General features: G+C 47.9%; 1 protein-coding gene across 1 annotated transcript in view; it reads right to left on the minus strand.

Annotated features, from left to right (window-relative positions):
- Positions 1-19,633, minus strand: part of msi2b (musashi RNA-binding protein 2b) — a 621,264-nt gene that overhangs the window by 433,978 nt on the left and 167,653 nt on the right. Inside the window, exon 6 of the mRNA XM_070856987.1 lies at positions 18,069-18,161. Coding sequence (XP_070713088.1) covers positions 18,069-18,161 — 93 coding nt within the window. The remainder of the gene's footprint in view (positions 1-18,068; positions 18,162-19,633) is intronic.

The following is a 19,633-nucleotide window of genomic DNA, read 5'->3' on the forward strand; positions in this document are numbered from 1 at the left end:
CTACTATAATGTAAGCACTTGTGAGTATGCTCAGAGCTTTTTTTTTTAGCCAGGAGGCACTTGTATAATTTGTGTTTTTAGTGCCGTAAAACCGCACCCCCCCCCCCACCAAAGAAAAAACAAGGGGGCACTTGTTTGAAAGTGTAATGAAAGGGATAGACAAGATTGAGGCAGAGAGGTTGTTTCCACTGGTCGGGGAGACTAGAACTAGGGGGCACAGCCTCAAAATACGGGGGAGCCAATTTAAAACCAAGTTGAGAAGGAATTTCTTCTCCCAGAGGGTTGTGAATCTGTGGAATTCTCTGCCCAAGGAAGCAGTTGAGGCTAGCTCATTGAACGTATTCAAGTCACAGATAGATAGATTTTTAACCAATAAGGGAATTAAGGGTTACGGGGAGCGGGCGGGTAAGTGGAGCTGAGTCCACGGCCAGATCAGCCATGATCTTGTTGAATGGCAGAGCAGGCTCGAGGGGCTAGATGGCCTACTCCTGTTCCTAATTCTTATGTTCTTATGTTCTTATGAGTGTTCTCCCACTCCCCTCCCCCGCTTTAATCAGGGGGGCACTTGATTTAATGTTTTATTTTGTTCACAACAAAAGAGTTGTGGAGCTGTTGAGTTGGGAGTGGCTTAGCCAAGTCACATGATGTTCACAAGACTCAATAAAATCTCAGTCAGTTGGGTTCAGGGGATCCACAATGAGGCAAGTAATTGTGAGCCTGGTGGATGAACTGGTAATGTGTAGTGTGATTGTTAAACCTTTGCTAATAAACCGGCTAGATCTTAATAGCAATGTGTTGCTATGAATTCTTAAGCAAAGAACACACAAAGCAAATACATTACACCTACTGCCACCAGATAGAAGAATCATAAAATTTTACAGCACAGGAGGCCGTCATTTGGCCCATCGTGCCTGTGCCAGCTCTTTGAATTGTCCAATTTAGTTCCATACCTCAGCCCTTTACCCATAACACTGCAAATTAGTCCTCTTCCAGTACATGTTCAACTGCCTTCTGAAAGTTCCCCTGGAATCTGATTCTACCACCCTTTCAGGTCGTGCGGTCCAGATCTCAACGACCCCCTGCATGAAGAAAATTGCCTCCTCATTACCCCTCTAGTTCTTTTTACAATTATTTTAAATCGATCACCCCTGGTTACCAACCCACTTGCCAAAGGAAACAGTTCCTCCATTCATGCTCTTATCAAAACCCCTCATAATTCGGACGTTCTCGAGCATAAAAATAGGAGGTGACTGAGGGATATTGGTCAGTGCACGGAGCTCCCTCTATAGGACAACCGGTCAATTGGATAGAATCTACTTTCTCCTTAAGAGACCCGGGTTCAATGCCATCCCAACGCAGGGGAAAATCTCCAAGTAGTTTCCGGTGGAGAACAAGTCAAGATCACGAAACAGAGAGGGAGAAAGTGAGAGAGAGAGAGAGAGAGAGAGAGAGAGAGAGAGAGAGAGAGAGAGAGAGAGAGAGAGAGAGAGAGAGCCATACAGGTGGCTGGCATGGGAAATGGAAACATTTAGGGAGTACATAAGCACATAAGAATATCTCGATTCCCTTAATATCCAAAGTTCTATGGATCTCTGTCTTGAATATACTCAAAAACAGAGTCTCCACAGCCCTCTGGGGTAGAGAATTCCAAATATTCACCACCCTCTGAGTGAAGAAGTTTCTCCTCATCTCAGTCCTAAATGGCCGACCCCTTATTCTGAGACTGTGAGCCCTGGTTCCAGACTGCTCAACCAGAGGAAACATCCTCCCCGCATCTAAGAATTGCAGCCTTAATTTTTGTATGTTTCAATGAGATCATCTCTCATTCTTCTAAACTCCAGAGAACACAGGCCTAGTCGACTCAGTCTCTCCTCATAGGACAATCCCCCCATCCCAGGAATCAAGTCTGGTGAACCTTCGTTGCACTCCCTCAATGGCAAGTATATCCTTCCGTAGGTAAGGAGACCAAAAGTACTCCGGCTGAGTACATTGTTGAGTGCAATGCAAGGGGCGCTTTACCAAGGACGAACCCCGACACTGCTCTCCCCGAGCTGGACTTGACCTTATTTCCCAAAGTATGACCTCTGCCATCTTGGAAACAAACACAGGGTCCATTTTGAGTGAGGATGAAGGAAGCAAATAGCGATACACCTTGATAAATCATTTGAGAAATGATATTACTTAAATAAAAAATACGAAGGTTTTCTAAATGGAGGTAAAGCAGCAGGACAACTTCCAAGCAAACCCCCCCCCCACCCCCCTCATGAACAGCCTTCACCCCCAGCTGTCCGCTCTACTCTGCCAGACTTGCCTGTTAGATGTACAGCTACCAGAGGATGGGGAGGGGATGCAATCCCACATTAAGCTGCAACAGTCATGGGATAATGACTACATCTAGTCAATGGAGAGGACTGCAGCATAAACTGGCTGCAGCAATCACATTAGGAGCGTTCAAACGGAATTAGTAATAGAAGCTGTTGCACACGGAACTCCTCCAGAGGCTAGGGCACAGATACGAGGTACGTGGGAGTGGATCAGCGCCTCGCGCTTTCATTTTGATTTGGAACAAGAGTCCAGCGGCAGGGCCAGGGAGAAGGGCACACATAGTCCCTTTAATTAAAAGCTGCTTACAAGTCACCAGATGTTCTGAAGCAAGAAACAGGAGGTGACTGTTTGAAACGCCATCTATCTCATTCAAATTTGAGTAGCAATGCCCTCCTCTTGCATTGCGAAATGCGGCTCACCAACAAACTTAAGGTGTGAATTCCCAGACGGTTATGTCAACCATAAGTCATACATAAGGCAAGTAAACACCGCACATCAACAAATAAAGAATGACACGAGAGGGCTCCACGGATTTGCACAGACTGAAATGAGCTGGGCTTACATCCTGTCCTGAGAAGCCTTCTCCTTGTACGCACTGGCACCGGCCTATTAAACCCGACTGGAAAATGATCACATGGGGAGAAAAGCATCTTTGCTCATGCTAAGTGCTGTGTAATGAGTTCGGAGGCCGTCTCGCAGGCCTTGGCGGGGGGGGCAGGCAGGACCGGCTGTATTTAAAATCAACCTGCGAGCAACAGGCCCGGAGGTAGAGATGTTGTGTGTGTGGGGGGGGCAGGGAGGGGAGAGAGAGAGAGAGAGAGAGAGAGAGAGAGAGAGAGAGAGAGAGAGAGAGAGAGAGAGAGAAAGTGAGAGAGAGAGAGAGAAAGTGAGAGAGAGAGAGAGAAAGTGAGAGAGAGAGAGAGAAAGTGAGAGAGAGAGAGAGAGAGAAAGTGAGAGAGAGAGAGAGAGAGCGAGAGAGACAGAGAGGAAGAATGTGAGCGAGAGTGAGGGGGAGGGAGAGGAGGGGAGGGAGAGGAGGGGAGGGAGAGGAGGGGAGGGAGAGGAGGGGAGGGAGAGGAGGGGAGGGAGAGGAGGGGAGGGAGAGGAGGGGAGGGAGAGGAGGGGAGGGAGGAGGGAGAGAGAGGAGAGGGAGAGAGAGAAGAGAGAGAGGGAGAGGGAGAGGGAGGAGAGGGAGAGGGTAGAGAGGGAGAGGGAGGAGAGAGGGAGCAAGTGTGTGTGAGATAGAGAAAGCGAGTGAGAGAGAGAGCGAGCGAGAGCAAGAAAGAGAGCAAGATGAAGAAACAGAGGAAACAAGAGGCATGGGAACTAGGGCAGCTGCCTTATAAAGGGCCGATTGTAGTGACCCACTGGATTGGAAATGACTTGTACAGTCATACAAAGAAAACTCTAGCAGAAAATAGAAAAGGGAAAATGAATGTTTAAAAAAACTCAACAAAGATACGGGAGTTATTGCAGCTTAGCAGAATAAGCTCACTTTGTTGAGGGCAGACAAAGCCGATTAGGTTAAACCGCTGACTAAGGCGAGGCCTTCGAAACTAATTATTCCCTTCACTACTTCAACCGTTGATTGAGGAGTTGCGAGTGTGTGACTCGGTCTCCGTCACCGGATTTTAAAGTGGATTTAGTTTCTGTTCCAGTCAACCCTGTTGAAAAGCCCTCCAGAAAATGTGTAATTGCCCACTCCGGACAACCCCTCTCACTTAGGTTAGAGAGAAAGGCACAAAAGGCCAGAAACTTACATTTATATAGCACCTTTCACAACCACCGGATGTCTCAAAGCACTTTACAGCCAACAAAGTACTTTTTGAAGTGTAGTCACTGTTGTAATGTAGGAAACTCGGTGCACAGCAAGCTCCCACAGACAGCAATGTGATAATGACCAGATAATCTGTTTTTTTGTTATGTTGATTGAAGGATAAATATTGGCCAGGACACCGGGGATAACTCCCCTGCTCTTCTTTGAAATAGGATCTGTTATGTCCAAAAGAGAGGGCAGACGGGGCCTCGTTTTAACGCCTCATCCGAAAGACGGCACCTCCGACAGTGCAGCCCTCCCTCAGCACTGCACTGGGAGTGTCGGCCTGGGTTTTTTGTGCTCAAGTCCCTGAAGTGGGACCTGAACCCACAACCTTCTGACTCAGAGGCGAGAGACAGTGCTACCCACTGAGCCACGGCTGACAAAAGGGAACTGATGCACGTTTTGAGTCACGGTCCATTTCTCAGTTCAATAAAGTAACGCTGACATCGTTGGACCTCACACAAGAACTGCAAGACTGCAATTACCTCACTGATCAATAATTCTCAGTGGGAAGATTTACATCATGGCAACTCTCCGGCCTAAACCAATGACCGTCGATTACTCTGACCACAGGAATGAGAAACCCATTAATTCAACATCAGTTGAAGTGGAAAACAAAAAGTGTGCGAATCATTGAAGGGTAAAAGTTCTCGTTATTGTGAATGCTTGTATAATGGTGCACAACAGGGGGAACAAGTTAGCACTTCACCTTTTAATTTTGTTGAATTTAGGAATTTATACATGGTGTGGGAAGAGGTTACTTTCTCTCACCCCCCTTCCCATCCGAAAGCCACTGGTTCTTGCTGGGCTTCAAATGACCACAGGCCCCAGCATAGAAACATAAAAAATAGGTGCAGGAGTAGGCCATTCGGCCCTTTGAGACTGCACCACCATTCAACATGATCATGGCTGATCATTCACCTCAGTACCCCTTTCCTGCTTTCTCTCCATACCTCTTGATCCCTTTAGCCATAAGAGCCATATCTAACTCCCTCTTGAATATATCCAATCAGCTGGCATCAACAACTCTCTGCGGTAGGGAATTCCACAGGTTAACAACCCTCTGAGTGAAGAAGTTTCTCCTGATCTCAGTCCTAAATGGCTTACCCCTTATCCATAGACTGTGACCCCTGGTTCTGGACTTCCCCAACATCGGGAACATTTTTCCTGCATCTAAGCTGTCCAGTCCCGTCAGAATCTTATATGTTTCTATGAGATCCCCCCTCATTCTTCTAAACTCCAGTGAATACAGGCCCAGTCGATTCAGTCTCTCCTCATATGTCAGTCCTGCCATCCCGGGAATCAGTTTGGTGAACCTTCGCTGCACTACCTCAATAGTAAGAACGTCCTTCCTCAGATTAGGAGACCAAAACTGAACACAATATTCCAGGTGAGGCCTCACTAAGGCCCTGTACAACTGCAATAAGACCTCCCTGCTCCTATACTCAAATCCCCTAGCTATGAAGGCCAACATACCATTTGCCTTCTTCATCACCTGCTGTACCTGCCAACTTTCAATGACTGATGAACCAGGTCTCGTTGCACCTGCCCTTTTCCTAATCTGCTGCCATTCAGATAATATTGTGCCTTCGTGTTTTTGCCCCCAAAGTGGATAACCTCACATTTATCCACATTATACTGCATCTGCCATGCGTTTGCCCACTCACCCAACCTGTCCAAGTCACCCTGCAGCCTTTTAGCATCCTCCTCACAGTTCACACCGCCACCCAGTTTAGTATCATCTGCAAACTTGGAGATATTACTCAATTCCTTCATCTAAATCATTAATGTATATTGTAAATAGCTGGGGTCCCAGCATTGAGCCCTGCGGCACCCCACTAGTCACTACCTGCCATTCTGAAAAGGGCCCATTTATCCCGACTCTCTGCTTCCTGTCTGCCAACCAGTTCTCTATCCACATCAGTACATTACCCCCAATACCATGTGCTTTAATTTTGCACACCAATCTCTTGTGTGGGACCTTGTCAAAAGCCTTCTGAAAGTCCAAATACAGCACATCCACTGGTTCTCCCTTGTCCACTCTCTCAGTTACATCCTCAAAAAATTGCATAAGATTTGTCAAAAATGATTTCTCTTTCATAAATCCATGCTGACTTGGACCGATCCACTCACTGCTTTCCAAATGCGTTGCTATTTCTCTAACACAATTTCCTTCAGTTCCTCCTTCTCATGAGACCCTCGGTCCCCTAGTATTTACGGAAGGTTATTTCTGTCTTCCTTCGTGAAGACAGAACCAAAGTATTTGTTTAACTGGTCCGCCATTACTTTGTTCCCCATTATAAATTCACTTGAATCTGACTGCAAGGGACCTACGTTTGTCTTCACTAATCTTTTTCTCTTCACATAGCTATAGAAGCTTCTGCAGTCAGTTTTTAATTTCCCAGCAAGCTTCCTCTCATACTCTATTTTCCCCCTCCTAATTAAACCCTTTGTCCTCCTCTGCTGTGTTATAAAATGTTCCCCAGTCCTCAGGTTTGCTGCTTTTTCTGGCCAATTTATATGCTTCTTCCTTGGATTTAACACTATCCTTAATTTCCCTCGTTAGCCACGGTTGAGCCACCTTCCCCGTTTTATTTTTCTCCAGACAGGGATGTACAATTGTTGAAGTTCATCCATATGATCTTTAAAGGTTTGCCATAGCCTATGCACCGTCAACCCTTTAAGTATTACCCGCCAGTCTATTCTAGCCAATTTACGTCTCATACCATCGAAGTTACCTTTCCTTAAGTTCAGGACCCTAGTCTCTGAATTAACTGTGTCACTCTCCATTTTAATAAAGAATTCTACCATATTATGATCACTCTTCCCTAAGGGGCCTCACACAACAAGATTGCTATTAGTCCCTTCTCATTACACATCACCCAGTCCAGGATGCACGTTGGTACCAATGACATAGGTAAAAAAAGGGATGAGTTCCTACGAAATGAATTTAAGGAGCTAGGAGCTAAATTAAAAAGTAGGACCTCAAAAGTAGTAATCTCGGGATTGCTACCAGTGCCACGTGCTAGTCAGAGTAGGAATCGCAGGATAGCTCAGATGAATACGTGGCTTGAGCAATGGTGCAGCAGGGAGGGATTCAAATTCCTGGGGCATTGGAACCGGTTCTGGGGGAGGTGGGACCAGTACAATCCGGACGGTCTGCACCTGGGCAGAATCGGAACCAATGTCCTCGGGGGAGTGTTTGCTAGTGCTGTTGGGGAGGAGTTAAACTAATATGGCAGGGGGATGGGAACCAATGCAGGGAGATAGAGGGAAACAAAAAGGAGGCAAAAACAAAAGACAGAAAGGAGATGAGGAAAAGTGGAGGGCAGAGAAACCCAAGGCAAAGAACAAAAAGGGCCATTGTACAGCAAAATTCTAAAAGGACAGAGGGTGTTAAAAAAACAAGCCTAAAGGCTTTGTGTCTTAATGCAAGGAGTATCCGCAATAAGGTGGATGAATTAACTGTGCAAATAGATGTTAACAAATATGATGTGATTGGGATTACGGAGACGTGGCTCCAGGATGAGCAGGGCTGGGAACTCAACATCCAGGGGTATTCAACATTCAGGAAGGATAGAATAAAAGGAAAAGGAGGTGGGGTAGCATTGCTGGTTAAGGAGGAGATTAAGGCAATAGTTAGGAAGGACATTAGCTTGGATGATGTGGAATCTATATGGGTAGAGCTGCAGAACACCAAAGGGCAAAAAACGTTAGTGGGAGTTGTGTACAGACCTCCAAACAGTAGTAGTGATGTTGGGGAGGGCATCAAACAGGAAATTAGGGGTGCGTGCAATAAAGGTGCAGCAGTTATAATGGGTGACTTTAATATGCACATAGATTGGGCTAACCAAACTGGAAGCAATACGGTGGAGGAGGATTTTCTGGAGTGCATAAGGGATGGTTTTTTAGACCAATATGTCGAGGAACCAACTAGGGGGGAGGCCATCTTAGACTGGGTGTTATGTAATGAGAAAGGATTAATTAGCAATCTCGTTGTGCGAGGCCCCTTGGGGAAGAGTGACCATAATATGGTGGAATTCTGCATTAGGATGGAGAATGAAACAGTTAATTCAGAGACCATGGTCCAGAACTTAAAGAAGGCTAACTTTGAAGGTATGAGGCGTGAATTGGCTGAGATGGATTGGCGAATGATACTTAAGGGGTTGACTGTGGATGGGCAATGGCAGACATTTAGAGACCGCATGGATGAACTACAACAATTGTACATTCCTGTCTGGCATAGAAATAAAAAAGGGAAGGTGGCTCAACCGTGGCTATCAAGGGAAATCAGGGATAGTATTAAAGCCAAGGAAGTGGCATACAAATTGGCCAGAAATAGCAGCGAACCTGGGGACTGGGAGAAATTTAGAACTCAGCAGAGGAGGACAAAGGGTTTGATTAGGGCAGGGAAAATGGAGTATGAGAAGAAGCTTGCAGGGAACATTAAGACGGATTGCAAAAGTTTCTATAGATATGTAAAGAGAAAAAGGTTAGTAAAGACAAATGTAGGTCCCCTGCAGTCAGAATCAGGGGAAGTCATAACGGGGAACAAAGAAATGGCGGACCAATTGAACAAGTACTTTGGTTCGGTATTCACGAAGGAGGACACGAACAACCTTCCGGTTATAAAAGGGGTCGGGGGGTCTAGTAAGGAGGAGGAACTGAGGGAAATCCTTATTAGCCGGGAAATTGTGTTGGGGAAATTGATGGGATTGAAGGCCGATAAATCCCCAGGGCCTGATGGACTGCATCCCAGAGTACTTAAGGAGGTGGCCTTGGGAATAGTGGATGCGTTGACAGTCATTTTCCAACATTCCATTGACTCTGGATCAGTTCCTATGGAGTGGAGGGTAGCCAATGTAACCCCACTTTTTAAAAAAGGAGGGAGAGAGAAAACAGGGAATTATAGACCGGTCAGCCTGACATCGGTAGTGGGTAAAATGATGGAATCAATTATTAAGGATGTCATAGCAGTGCATTTGGAAAGAGGTGACATGATAGGTCCAAGTCAGCATGGATTTGTGAAAGGGAAATCATGCTTGACAAATCTGCTGGAATTTTTTGAGGATGTTTCCAGTAGAGTGGATAAGGGAGAACCAGTTGATGTGGTATATTTGGACTTTCAGAAGGCGTTCGACAAGGTCCCACACAAGAGATTGATGTGCAAAGTTAGAGCACATGGGATTGGGGGTAGTGTACTGACATGGATTGAGAACTGGTTGTCAGACAGGAAGCAAAGAGTAGGAGTAAATGGGTACTTTTCAGAATGGCAGGCAGTGACTAGTGGGGTACCGCAAGGTTCTGTGCTGGGGCCCCAGCTGTTTACACTGTACATTAATGATTTAGATGAGGGGATTAAATGTAGTATCTCCAAATTTGCGGATGACACTAAGTTGGGTGGCAGTGTGAGCTGCGAGGAGGATGCTGTGAGGCTGCAGAGCGACTTGGATAGGTTAGGTGAGTGGGCAAATGCATGGCAGATGAAGTATAATGTGGATAAATGTGAGGTTATCCACTTTGGTGGTAAAAACAGAGAGACAGACTATTATCTGAATGGTGACAGATTAGGAAAAGGGGAGGTGCAAAGAGACCTGGGTGTCATGGTACATCAGTCATTGAAGGTTGGCATGCAGGTACAGCAGGCGGTTAAGAAAGCAAATGGCATGTTGGCCTTCATAGCAAGGGGATTTGAGTACAGGGGCAGGGAGGTGTTGCTACAGTTGTACAGGGCATTGGTGAGGCCACACCTGGAGTATTGTGTACAGTTTTGGTCTCCTAACCTGAGGAAGGACATTCTTGCTATTGAGGGAGTGCAGCGAAGGTTCACCAGACTGATTCCCGGGATGGAGGGACTGACCTATCAAGAAAGACTGGATCAACTGGGCTTGTATTCACTGGAGTTCAGAAGAATGAGAGGGGACCTCATAGAAACATATAAAATTCTGACGGGGTTAGACAGGTTAGATGCAGGAAGAATGTTCCCAATGTTGGGGAAGTCCAGAACCAGGGGTCACAGTCTAAGGATAAGGGGTAAGCCATTTAGGACCGAGATGCGGAGGAACTTCTTCACCCAGAGAGTGGTGAACCTGTGGAATTCTCTACCACAGAAAGTTGTTGAGGCCAATTCACTAAATATATTCAAAAAGGAGTTAGATGAGGTCCTTACTGCTAGGGGGATCAAGGGGTATGGCGAGAAAGCAGGAATGGGGTACTGAAGTTGAATGTTCAGCCATGAACTCATTGAATGGCGGTGCAGGCTAGAAGGGCCGAATGGCCTACTCCTGCACCTATTTTCTATGTTTCTATGTTTCTATGTTTCTATGGATGGCCAGCCCTCTAGTTGGTTCCTCGACATATTGGTCCAGGAAATCCTCCTCCACCGCATTGCTACCAGTTTGGTTAGCCCAATCAATCTGTAGATTAAAGTCGCCCATGATAACTGCTGTACTTTTATTGCACACATCCCTTATTTCTTGTTTGATGCTGCCCCAACCTCACTACTACTGTTTGGTGGTCTGTACACAACTCCCACTAGCGTTTTCTGCCCTTTGAAATTCCATAGCTCCACCCATACAGATTCCACATCATCCAAGCTAATGTCCTTCCTTACTATTGCGTTAATTTCCTCTTTAACCAGCAACGCCACCCCGCCTCCTTTTTCTTTCTGTCTATCCTTCCTGAATGTTGAACACCCCCTGGATGTTGAGTTCCCAGCCTTGGTCACCCTGGATCCATATCTCCTTGATGCCAATTACATCATATCCGTTAACTGCTATCTGCGCAGTTAATTTGTCCACCTTATTACAAATACTCCTCGCATTGAGGGACAGAGCCTTCAGGCTGGTCTTTTTAACACACTTTGCCCCTTTAGAATTTTGTTGTAATGTGGCCCTTTTTGCTTTTTGCCTTGGGTTTCTCTGCCCTCCACTTTTACTTTTCTTCTTTCTATCTTTTACTTCTGCCCCCATTTTACTTCCCTCTGTCTCCCTGCCTAGGTTCCCATCCCCCTGCCATATTAGTTTAACTCCTCCCCAACAGCACTAGCAAACACTCCCCCCCTCCCCCAGGACATTGGTTCCGGTCCTAACGAGGTGCAGACCATCCGGTTTGTTCTGGTCCCACCTCCCCCAGAACCAGTTCCAATGTCCCAGGAATTTGAATCCCTACCTTCTGCACCACTCCTCAAGCCATATATTCATCTGAGCTATCCTGCGATTCCTACTCTGACTAGCACGTGGCACTGTTGGCAATCCTGAAATTACTACTTTTGAGGTCCTAATTTTTAATTTAGCTCCTAGCTCCCTAAATTCGTCTTGTAGGACTTCATCCCGTTTTTACCTATATCGTTGGTACCTATATGCACCACGACAACTTGCTGTTCACACCCCCATTCCCCTCAAAATGTCCTGCAGCCGCTCCGAGACATCCTTGACCCTTGCACCAGGGAAGTAACATACCATCCTGGAGTCTCGATTGCGGCCGCAGAAACATCTCTCTATTCCACTTACAATAGAAACCCTACCACTATAGCTCTCCCACTCTTTTTCCTGCCCTCCTGTGCAGCAGAGCCACCCACGGTGCCATGAACTTAGTTGCAGCTGTTCTCCCCTGATGAGTCATCCCCCTCAACAGTACCCAAAGCGGTGTATCTGTTTTGCAGGGGGATGACCGCAGGGGACCCCTGCACTCCCTTCCTTCCACTGCTCTTCTTGTTGGTCACCCATCCCCTATTTGGCAGTGTACCCTTTACCTGTGGTGTGGCCAACTCACTAAACGTGCTATTCACGACATCTTCAGCATCACGGATGCTTCAGAGTAAATCCACCCGCAGTTCCAGTGCCGCAATGCGGTCTGTCAGGTGCTGCAGACAGATACACTTCCCGCACATGTAGTCGTCAGGGACACTGGAAGAATCCCTGACTTCCCACATAACACAGGAGGAGCATAACACATGTCCGAGCTCTCCTGCCACGATTTAACCCCTAGATTAACTTAACCTGGCAACAACAATGCTAAAGGTTATTTACCGATATAGAAAAAGCAACTTTTGTTACCTCCAGACTCGACTATTCTAATGTTCTCCTGGCCAGACTCCCATCCTCCATAAACGTCAACTCATCCAAAAACTCTACTGCCCCGTGTCCAAACTCACACCAACTCCCGTTCACCCATCAACTCCGTGCTCGCCAACCTACATTGGCTCCTGGTCCGGCAACGCCTCATCTTAGTTTTCAAATCCCACCCCATCTCTGCAACTTCTCCAGCTTCCCTCAGAATAAGGGGCCGCCCATTTAAAACTGAGATGAAGAGAAATTTCTTCTGAGGATTGTAAATCTGTAGAATTCTCTGCCCCAGAGAGCTGTGGAGGCTGGGTCACTGAATATCATCATCATTATAGGCAGTCCCTCGGAATCGAGGAAGACTTGCTTCCACTCTAAAAATGAGTCCTTAGGTGACTAAACAGTCCCCGTCACAGGTGGGACAGAAAATGGTTGAAGGAAAGGGTGGGTAGGGAGTCTGGTTTACCGCATGCTCTTTCCACTGCCTGCGCTTGATTTCTGCACGCTCTCGGCGACGAGACTCAAGGTGCTCAGTGCCTTTGCGGATGCACTTCCTCCACTTAGGGCGGTCTTTGGCCAGGGACTCCCAGGTGTCAGTGGGGATGTTGCACTTTATCAGGGAGGCTTATAACGTTTCCTCTGCCCACCTTTGGCTCACTTGCCGTGAAGGAGTTCCGAGTGGAGCGCTTGCTTTGGGAGTCTCGTGTCTGGCATGCAAACAATGTGGTCTGCCCAGCGGAGCTGATCAAGTGTGGTCAGTGCTTCAATGACTCATTTCTCTCATCTGGAGGGAGGAGAGCATGCCGGGAGATCTCAGAGATGCATTGAATATATTTAAGGCGGAGATAGACAGATTTTTGAACGATAAGGGAGTCAAGGGTTATGGGGAGTGGGCAGGGAAGTGGAGCCGAGTCCATGATCAGATCAGCCATGACCTTATTGAATGGTGGAGCAGGCTCGAGGGGCCAAATGGCCTACTCCTGTTCCTATTCCTTATGTCCTTATGTCAGCCCTCCGAGATCGCTATGCTCCTCCAATTCTGGCTTCTTGCGCAACCCCCACTTCCTTCGCCCCACCACTGGCAGCCATGCCTTCAGCTGTGGAATCCCCTCTCTACCTCTCTTTCCTCCTTTAAGACACTCCTTAAAACCTTCCTCCTTGACCAAGCCCTGTCCTACTTCTTCGACTCGGTGTAAATTTCCCTCCGATCACGCTCCTGTGAAGCGCTTTGGGACATTGTACCATGTTAAAAGCGCTATAGAAACATAGAAAATAGGTGCAGGAGTAGGCCGTTCAGCCCTTCGAGCCTGCACCTCCATTCAATATGATCATGGCTGATTATGCAACTTCCTGCTTTCTCTCCATACCCCTTGATCCCTTTAGCTGTAAGGGCCATATCTAACTCCCTTTTGAATATATCTAACGAACTGGACTCCACAACTTTCTGTGGTAGAGAATTCCACAGGTTCACAATTCTCTGAGTGAAGAAGTTTCTCCTCATCTCGGTCCTAAATGGCTTCTCCCTTATCCTTAGACTGTGACCCTTGGTTCTGGACTTCCCCAACATCAGGAACATTCTTCTTGTATCTAACCTGTCCAATCCTGTCAGAATTTTGTGTGTTTCTATGAGATCCCCTCTCATTCTTCTAAACTCCAGTGAATACAGGCCCAGTCGATCCAGTCTTTCTTCATCTGTCAGTCCTGCCATCCCGGGAATCAGTCTGGTGAACCTTCGCTGCACTCCCTCAATAGCAGGTATAAATGCAAGTAGTTGTTTTGTTGGAAGCGTTGCCACATGTTACCCCAACAGGTAGTTGGACTGGAGGGGCTGTGGGGCCTGAACGTCTCCTCACCAGATTCATACACAGCTGCTATCCAGGAATAGGGAACCGGTTCTTAGCCCCTCCCCGAGAGTGTCGAAGCCAACTGCAGCACTTTCATTAACGCAGCACAGAACAAGTCTGGAAACGGGGAACTCCTGGTCTGTCGTCAACACGCTGGGCAACCCACGACACCATTAAACCAGCTCAGAATCGACCTTCTGAAGGACTAGATTTGTGACACAATGGAGCACACAGTGCAGCTGTTTTTCCATTTTCTGCTATTCCATGAGCAGGCCAAACGTAGGAGGTGATATCATCACTGAAATCCTCCAAGAAGCTTTTATGAGCCACTATCTGATAAATTCAACACAAGTTATAAACAGACCAGAGTTCTCTCAGTATATATATAAAACAGCAGATCTGATGTCTATCAGGTGAAACGCAGTTTTACAAGGACAGGAATGCTACACCATGTGGTGCACAGTGTTATTCTGCTGTCGAGGTGCAGCTGTGTCTCCTTAAGGTCAGAAACCCCAACCGTTATTAAGTAAACACAGCTTCAGGTCAATCTGAGTTTAATTGCTTTTTTGATGAGGGGAGCTTTGCAGATTGGAAAGCGCTTCAGAATTTCAGACTTCAAGTCAGAAGCAAACAGCTTGATGTGACTGGCTTTTCTATATTTTGTTTTAAAAATACCTTTTTTCTATCTGTAACTGAGTGTGACACTTTCAAGTGTGATGTCTGGAGTGCAATGGATATGTGCTTTATACTGGATCTTTAACGGTGTATAACTAGCAAATCTCCCATGGCTCTGCTCATGGCAAGTCAAAAGATGTACAGTTTTACAAGAGGAGGAACATTATATCATGCAAAACACAGTTAACGACTATCAGAATCATAGCACAGAATCGTACAGATCAGAAGGAGGCCATTCGGCCCACTGTGAACGAGCTATTCAACCAGCCCCAATCCCCACAGTCCCGCAAATGTTTCCTTTTGCAGTATTTAACCAACACAGTTGTGCCCCGGACACAAGGTCTAGCTGGTGTTAAGTAAACACTGAGTCAGTTCAAAGGTTAATCGCCATCCGGGATAAAGGTCAGAACGCTGACTTTGTTTGTGTGGGGAAAGTCAATGAAGAGCCTGCAGACACCGTGACTCAAGTACATCACGGGTGTTGACGAGTTTCTCTAAACATTGCAAATGTTGCTTCACACGTATTTTATTTTTAAAAAGGTGCAGCAGAGAAATTTGCATCCGTGTGTGTGTGATGCCTGCAGAGTGATGGGCAGAAAGAGCATGACTATGTAAAGCTTGCAAAATAAAGATGATTTTCTATGTATAGAACCAGTTGGGGCGACTGTAGCGGCTGCAGGCGCGGGGTTCCTGTGAGGGGAGAGAGGGGGCATCAGCCCCGACACACCTGCAGGCCGGGTTGCAGGAAGGAAGCAGACTTTGCCAGGCATACTATAAATGGACACTGCTCTGGCCCGACACCGTCTAACCTGCGACTGCGAACCGCAGAACTGAAACCGATACTTTCAGCTCGTACGCCTTTAGCAACATCTTTGGACAAAAATGTCAAACTCGAAAACACTGCAAAGTTGGCTACGTGGACGAGATTAGGATGATTCAGCAGACCAACTGCGCTTACAACAAGGGCAGCACATGGAAATATTATAACACAGTCACAGTCCCATTAAGACGAAGATCCAGGCCACGCTCCAGATTCAACAATGAATTAAAACTCCCCATTAAGATTCTCGAGGACGCCTCATCCTGCCGATTTATGCCAGGGCACTGGAGAAGAAAGTAGTCGGTCTTCCCTCTGAATTATTCCACGCCAGTAGTCCCAAGTGCAAGGGATATTCAGGGGAGCAGATAGAGAGAAACTATCTCTGCTGGTTGGAGATTCTAGGACTGGGGCATGATCTAAACATTAAGAGCCGGACCTCTTGGGTGTGAAATTAGGAAACACTTTTACACACAAAGGATGGTAGAAGTTTGGAACTCTCTTCGGCAAATAGCAATTGATGCTCGATCAATTGTTCATTTTAAAATAGGAAATAGTTAAGATTTTTGTTCCCCAAAGGTATTACGGGATATGGGGCCACGGTGGATATATGGAGTTAAGGGGTCACAGATCAGCCAGGATTGCACTGAATGGAGGAACAGGCTCGCAGGTCTGAATGGCCGCCTCTTGCTCCTACGTTTCAAGGCCCATCACGTTTCCATCGTTTTGATTTTATAAGGACACCGACTGAAATAATTCTCTCTTAGAAATGCCCACGCAGGTGGCTCCCCCGGTGGCACAGTGAGCTTACGCAGCAAGGCGCTCACTACCCCCCACCCCCTCCCCGAAGCCTTCCGGTTCGATCCCCAATCGCGGCGGAGTTCAAGCGAGGCGGCAGGTGGGGGTCGCCTTGGATCAGTCGGGCTTCCTGCTTCTGACTGGAAAACAGGAACAGGAGGAGGCCATTTAGCCCCTCGAACCTATTCCGCCATTCAATTAGGTCGTGGTTGATCTGTATCTTAATGGCATCTACCTGCCTTGGCTCCGCAACGTCTGAAAGTTTAAATTGACCCCCAGCCTCAACAGTTTTCTGGGGGGGCGGGGAAGGGGGAAGCGAGTTGTGAAGAAGTGCTTCCTGACATCACCCCTGAACAGCCTGGATCTAATTTTACGGTTATGCCCCCGTATTCTGGACACCCCCCCCCCAAACAGAGGAAATCGTTTCTCTCTATCTCCCCGATCAACTCGAAATTTTTCATTCGGTGTCCATATAAAATCATCTTCAACACCTCAATTAAATCAAGCTTAATCTTCTACACTCCAGGGAATACAAGCCGAGTCTATGCAACCTGTTTTCAGAATTTAAGCTTTTTAGCCCCGATATCATTCCGTTCTCGTGACTGCTACCTCGTCAGACCGAACTGGAGTGGGTTTCTCACGTGGACTTTGGGTGAGGATAGAGGCGGGCTCAAGTTTAATGCTGTCCAGGGTTAAATGCCCCATTGGTCCTCGTGGTCAAGGAGCATTCATGACTAACGGGCCCTCGGGCAAGGTACCAGAGGGCATCCAGTACCTGAGCATTTTCACCAGAGAAAGGGACAAGAGCAGGGTGGAGGTGGGGGCAGAAAGAATATTGCCCACGTTTTTAAAAACAAAAGGCTGATTTACACCGGTTTCCGACGTCTCACCCTCAGTGATCATAAATCCCGTTCCTAACATCTTTCCGTTGTTGTAACATCGCCCGTCTCCGCCCTTGCCTCAGCTCATCCGCTGCTGAAGCCCTCACCCATGCCTTTGTTACCTCCAGACTTGACTATTCCAACGCACCCCTGGCTGGCCTCCCATATGCTACCTTATATAAACTACAGGTGATCCAAAACTCGGCTACCCATGTCCTAACTCGCACCAAGTCCCACCCGCCCATCACTCCTGTGCTCACTGACCTATATCGGCTTCCGGTTAATCCACGCCTCGATTTCAAAATTCTCATCCTTTCCATTGCCTCACCCCTCCCTATCGTTGGTTCCCAATACTTGTGTGTTAACAGCGGGTCGCTCGCATTCATCCTGGCGCAGGTTAGGGAGACACGACCGATCGGGATCAGCCAGATATGGTACACGCGACGGGGTGGCCATGGATTGGAACAAAAAACAGCAGACACTAGCTCAATTGATCATTTTTAAAATCGGAGTGCGATACGACGTTCGGGTGAAAAGGGTATAAAAGGGTATGGAGTCGAGACAGGGTAGATGGACTTCAGATACGGATCAGCCGGGATCTCATTGAAAGGCGGAACAGTCGTGAAGGGCTGAATGGCCTCCTCCTGCTCCTATGTTTGAAGCAGAATTGGATGGAATTTTCGTGGTGAGGAATCACGTGCAGAATTGTACATTGGGTGACCAAGACATGTCGCTATTGACACAGGACCACTGCCAATTCCCCAAACGAGGATCTCTGTCTCTTTCAGTGGATTAATATTGTTGCTTCAATACTGCACATCCCAGAGTATCTTTGCTCACTCTTACCTTGCCAAACTGCTCGAAGTACTGCTTTACATCATCCACTACTGTATTTGCAGATAATCCGCCGACAAATATTTTCTTTGTTCGTGTGACCATCTGAAAAAAAGAGGGAAAAAAAACACAATATTTAGTTTTTTTTAAAATTTGGATAACCTACAAATGACCCAGCCAGGAAAGATGTCATGAAGGACATGCACGCCGGTGTATGGAGGCCAGTTATAAACCATCGCAAATTCGGAAGTCCTCCAAAGGGGATGAAATTAAAGGCTTTTTAAATTTAAAAGGAACATTTTCTTCTGACTGAGGTGGTTAAAGGCCAAGACCTTGAACTGACTCGAGATGGGGAATCCTGCTTAGAAAAATATTACGCCCTAAACAGCAATTAAAACACAATCAGCCCGTATAGAGGCAGCCCGTGTGGTGGCTGGTGTGCAACGGTCACCACACGTTAAAAAAATCCACGCACAGGCATCATCTACCCCTGGAGTTCACGACTGGAATATCGGGTCCTCCATTGAAACATCTGCAAACTCATCCCTTTTGGTGTGGAGGCAAGTCATCCTCGTTCGAGGGGCTGCCTATGATGATGATGATGATAGCGAGGAACAGCTATGAGGAGACACGGAGCGAGCAAGAGAACGAGGCAGAGAGAGAGCGCGAGCGAGGCAGAGTGAGAGCGAGAGCGAGCGAGGCAGAGAGAGCGCGAGAGCGAGCGAGGCAGAGAGAGCGCGAGAGCGAGCGAGGCAGAGAGAGTGCGAGAGCGAGGCAGAGAGAGCGCGAGCGAGGCAGAGTGAGAGCGAGAGCGAGCGAGGCAGAGAGAGAGCGAGAGCGAGCGAGGCAGAGAGAGCGCGAGAGCGAGGCAGAGAGAGCGCGAGAGGCAGAGTGAGAGCGAGAGCGAGCGAAGCAGAGTGAGAGCGAGAGCGAGCGAGGCAGAGAGAGCGCGAGAGCGAGCGAGGCAGAGAGAGCGCGAGAGGCAGAGAGAGAGCGAGAGCGAGCGAGGCAGAGAGAGAACGAGAGCGAGCGAGGCAGAGAGAGCGCGAGAGGCAGAGAGAGAGCGAGAGCGAGCGAGGCAGAGAGAGAACGAGAGCGAGCGAGGCAGAGAGAGCGCGAGAGGCAGAGAGAGAGCGAGAGCGAGCGAGGCAGAGAGAGCGCGAGAGCGAGCGAGGCAGAGAGAGCGCGAGAGCGAGCGAGGCAGAGAGAGCGCGAGAGCGAGCGAGGCAGAGAGAGCGCGAGAGCGAGAGCGAGCGAGGCAGAGAGAGCGCGCGAGCGAGCGAGGCAGAGAGAGCGCGAGAGCGAGCGAGGCAGAGAGAGCGCGAGAGCGAGCGAGGCAGAGAGAGCGCGAGAGCGAGAGCGAGCGAGGCAGAGAGAGCGCGAGAGCGAGAGCGAGCGAGGCAGAGAGAGCGCGAGAGCGAGAGCGAGCGAGGCAGAGAGAGAGCGAGAGCGAGCGAGGCAGAGAGAGCGCGAGAGCGAGAGCGAGCGAGGCAGAGAGAGAGCGAGAGCGAGCGAGGCAGAGAGAGCGCGAGAGCGAGCGAGGCAGAGAGAGCGCGAGAGCGAGAGCGAGCGAGGCA

The sequence above is a fragment of the Pristiophorus japonicus genome, chromosome 16 (assembly GCF_044704955.1).
Source record: "Pristiophorus japonicus isolate sPriJap1 chromosome 16, sPriJap1.hap1, whole genome shotgun sequence".
Taxonomy (NCBI): domain Eukaryota; kingdom Metazoa; phylum Chordata; class Chondrichthyes; family Pristiophoridae; genus Pristiophorus; species Pristiophorus japonicus.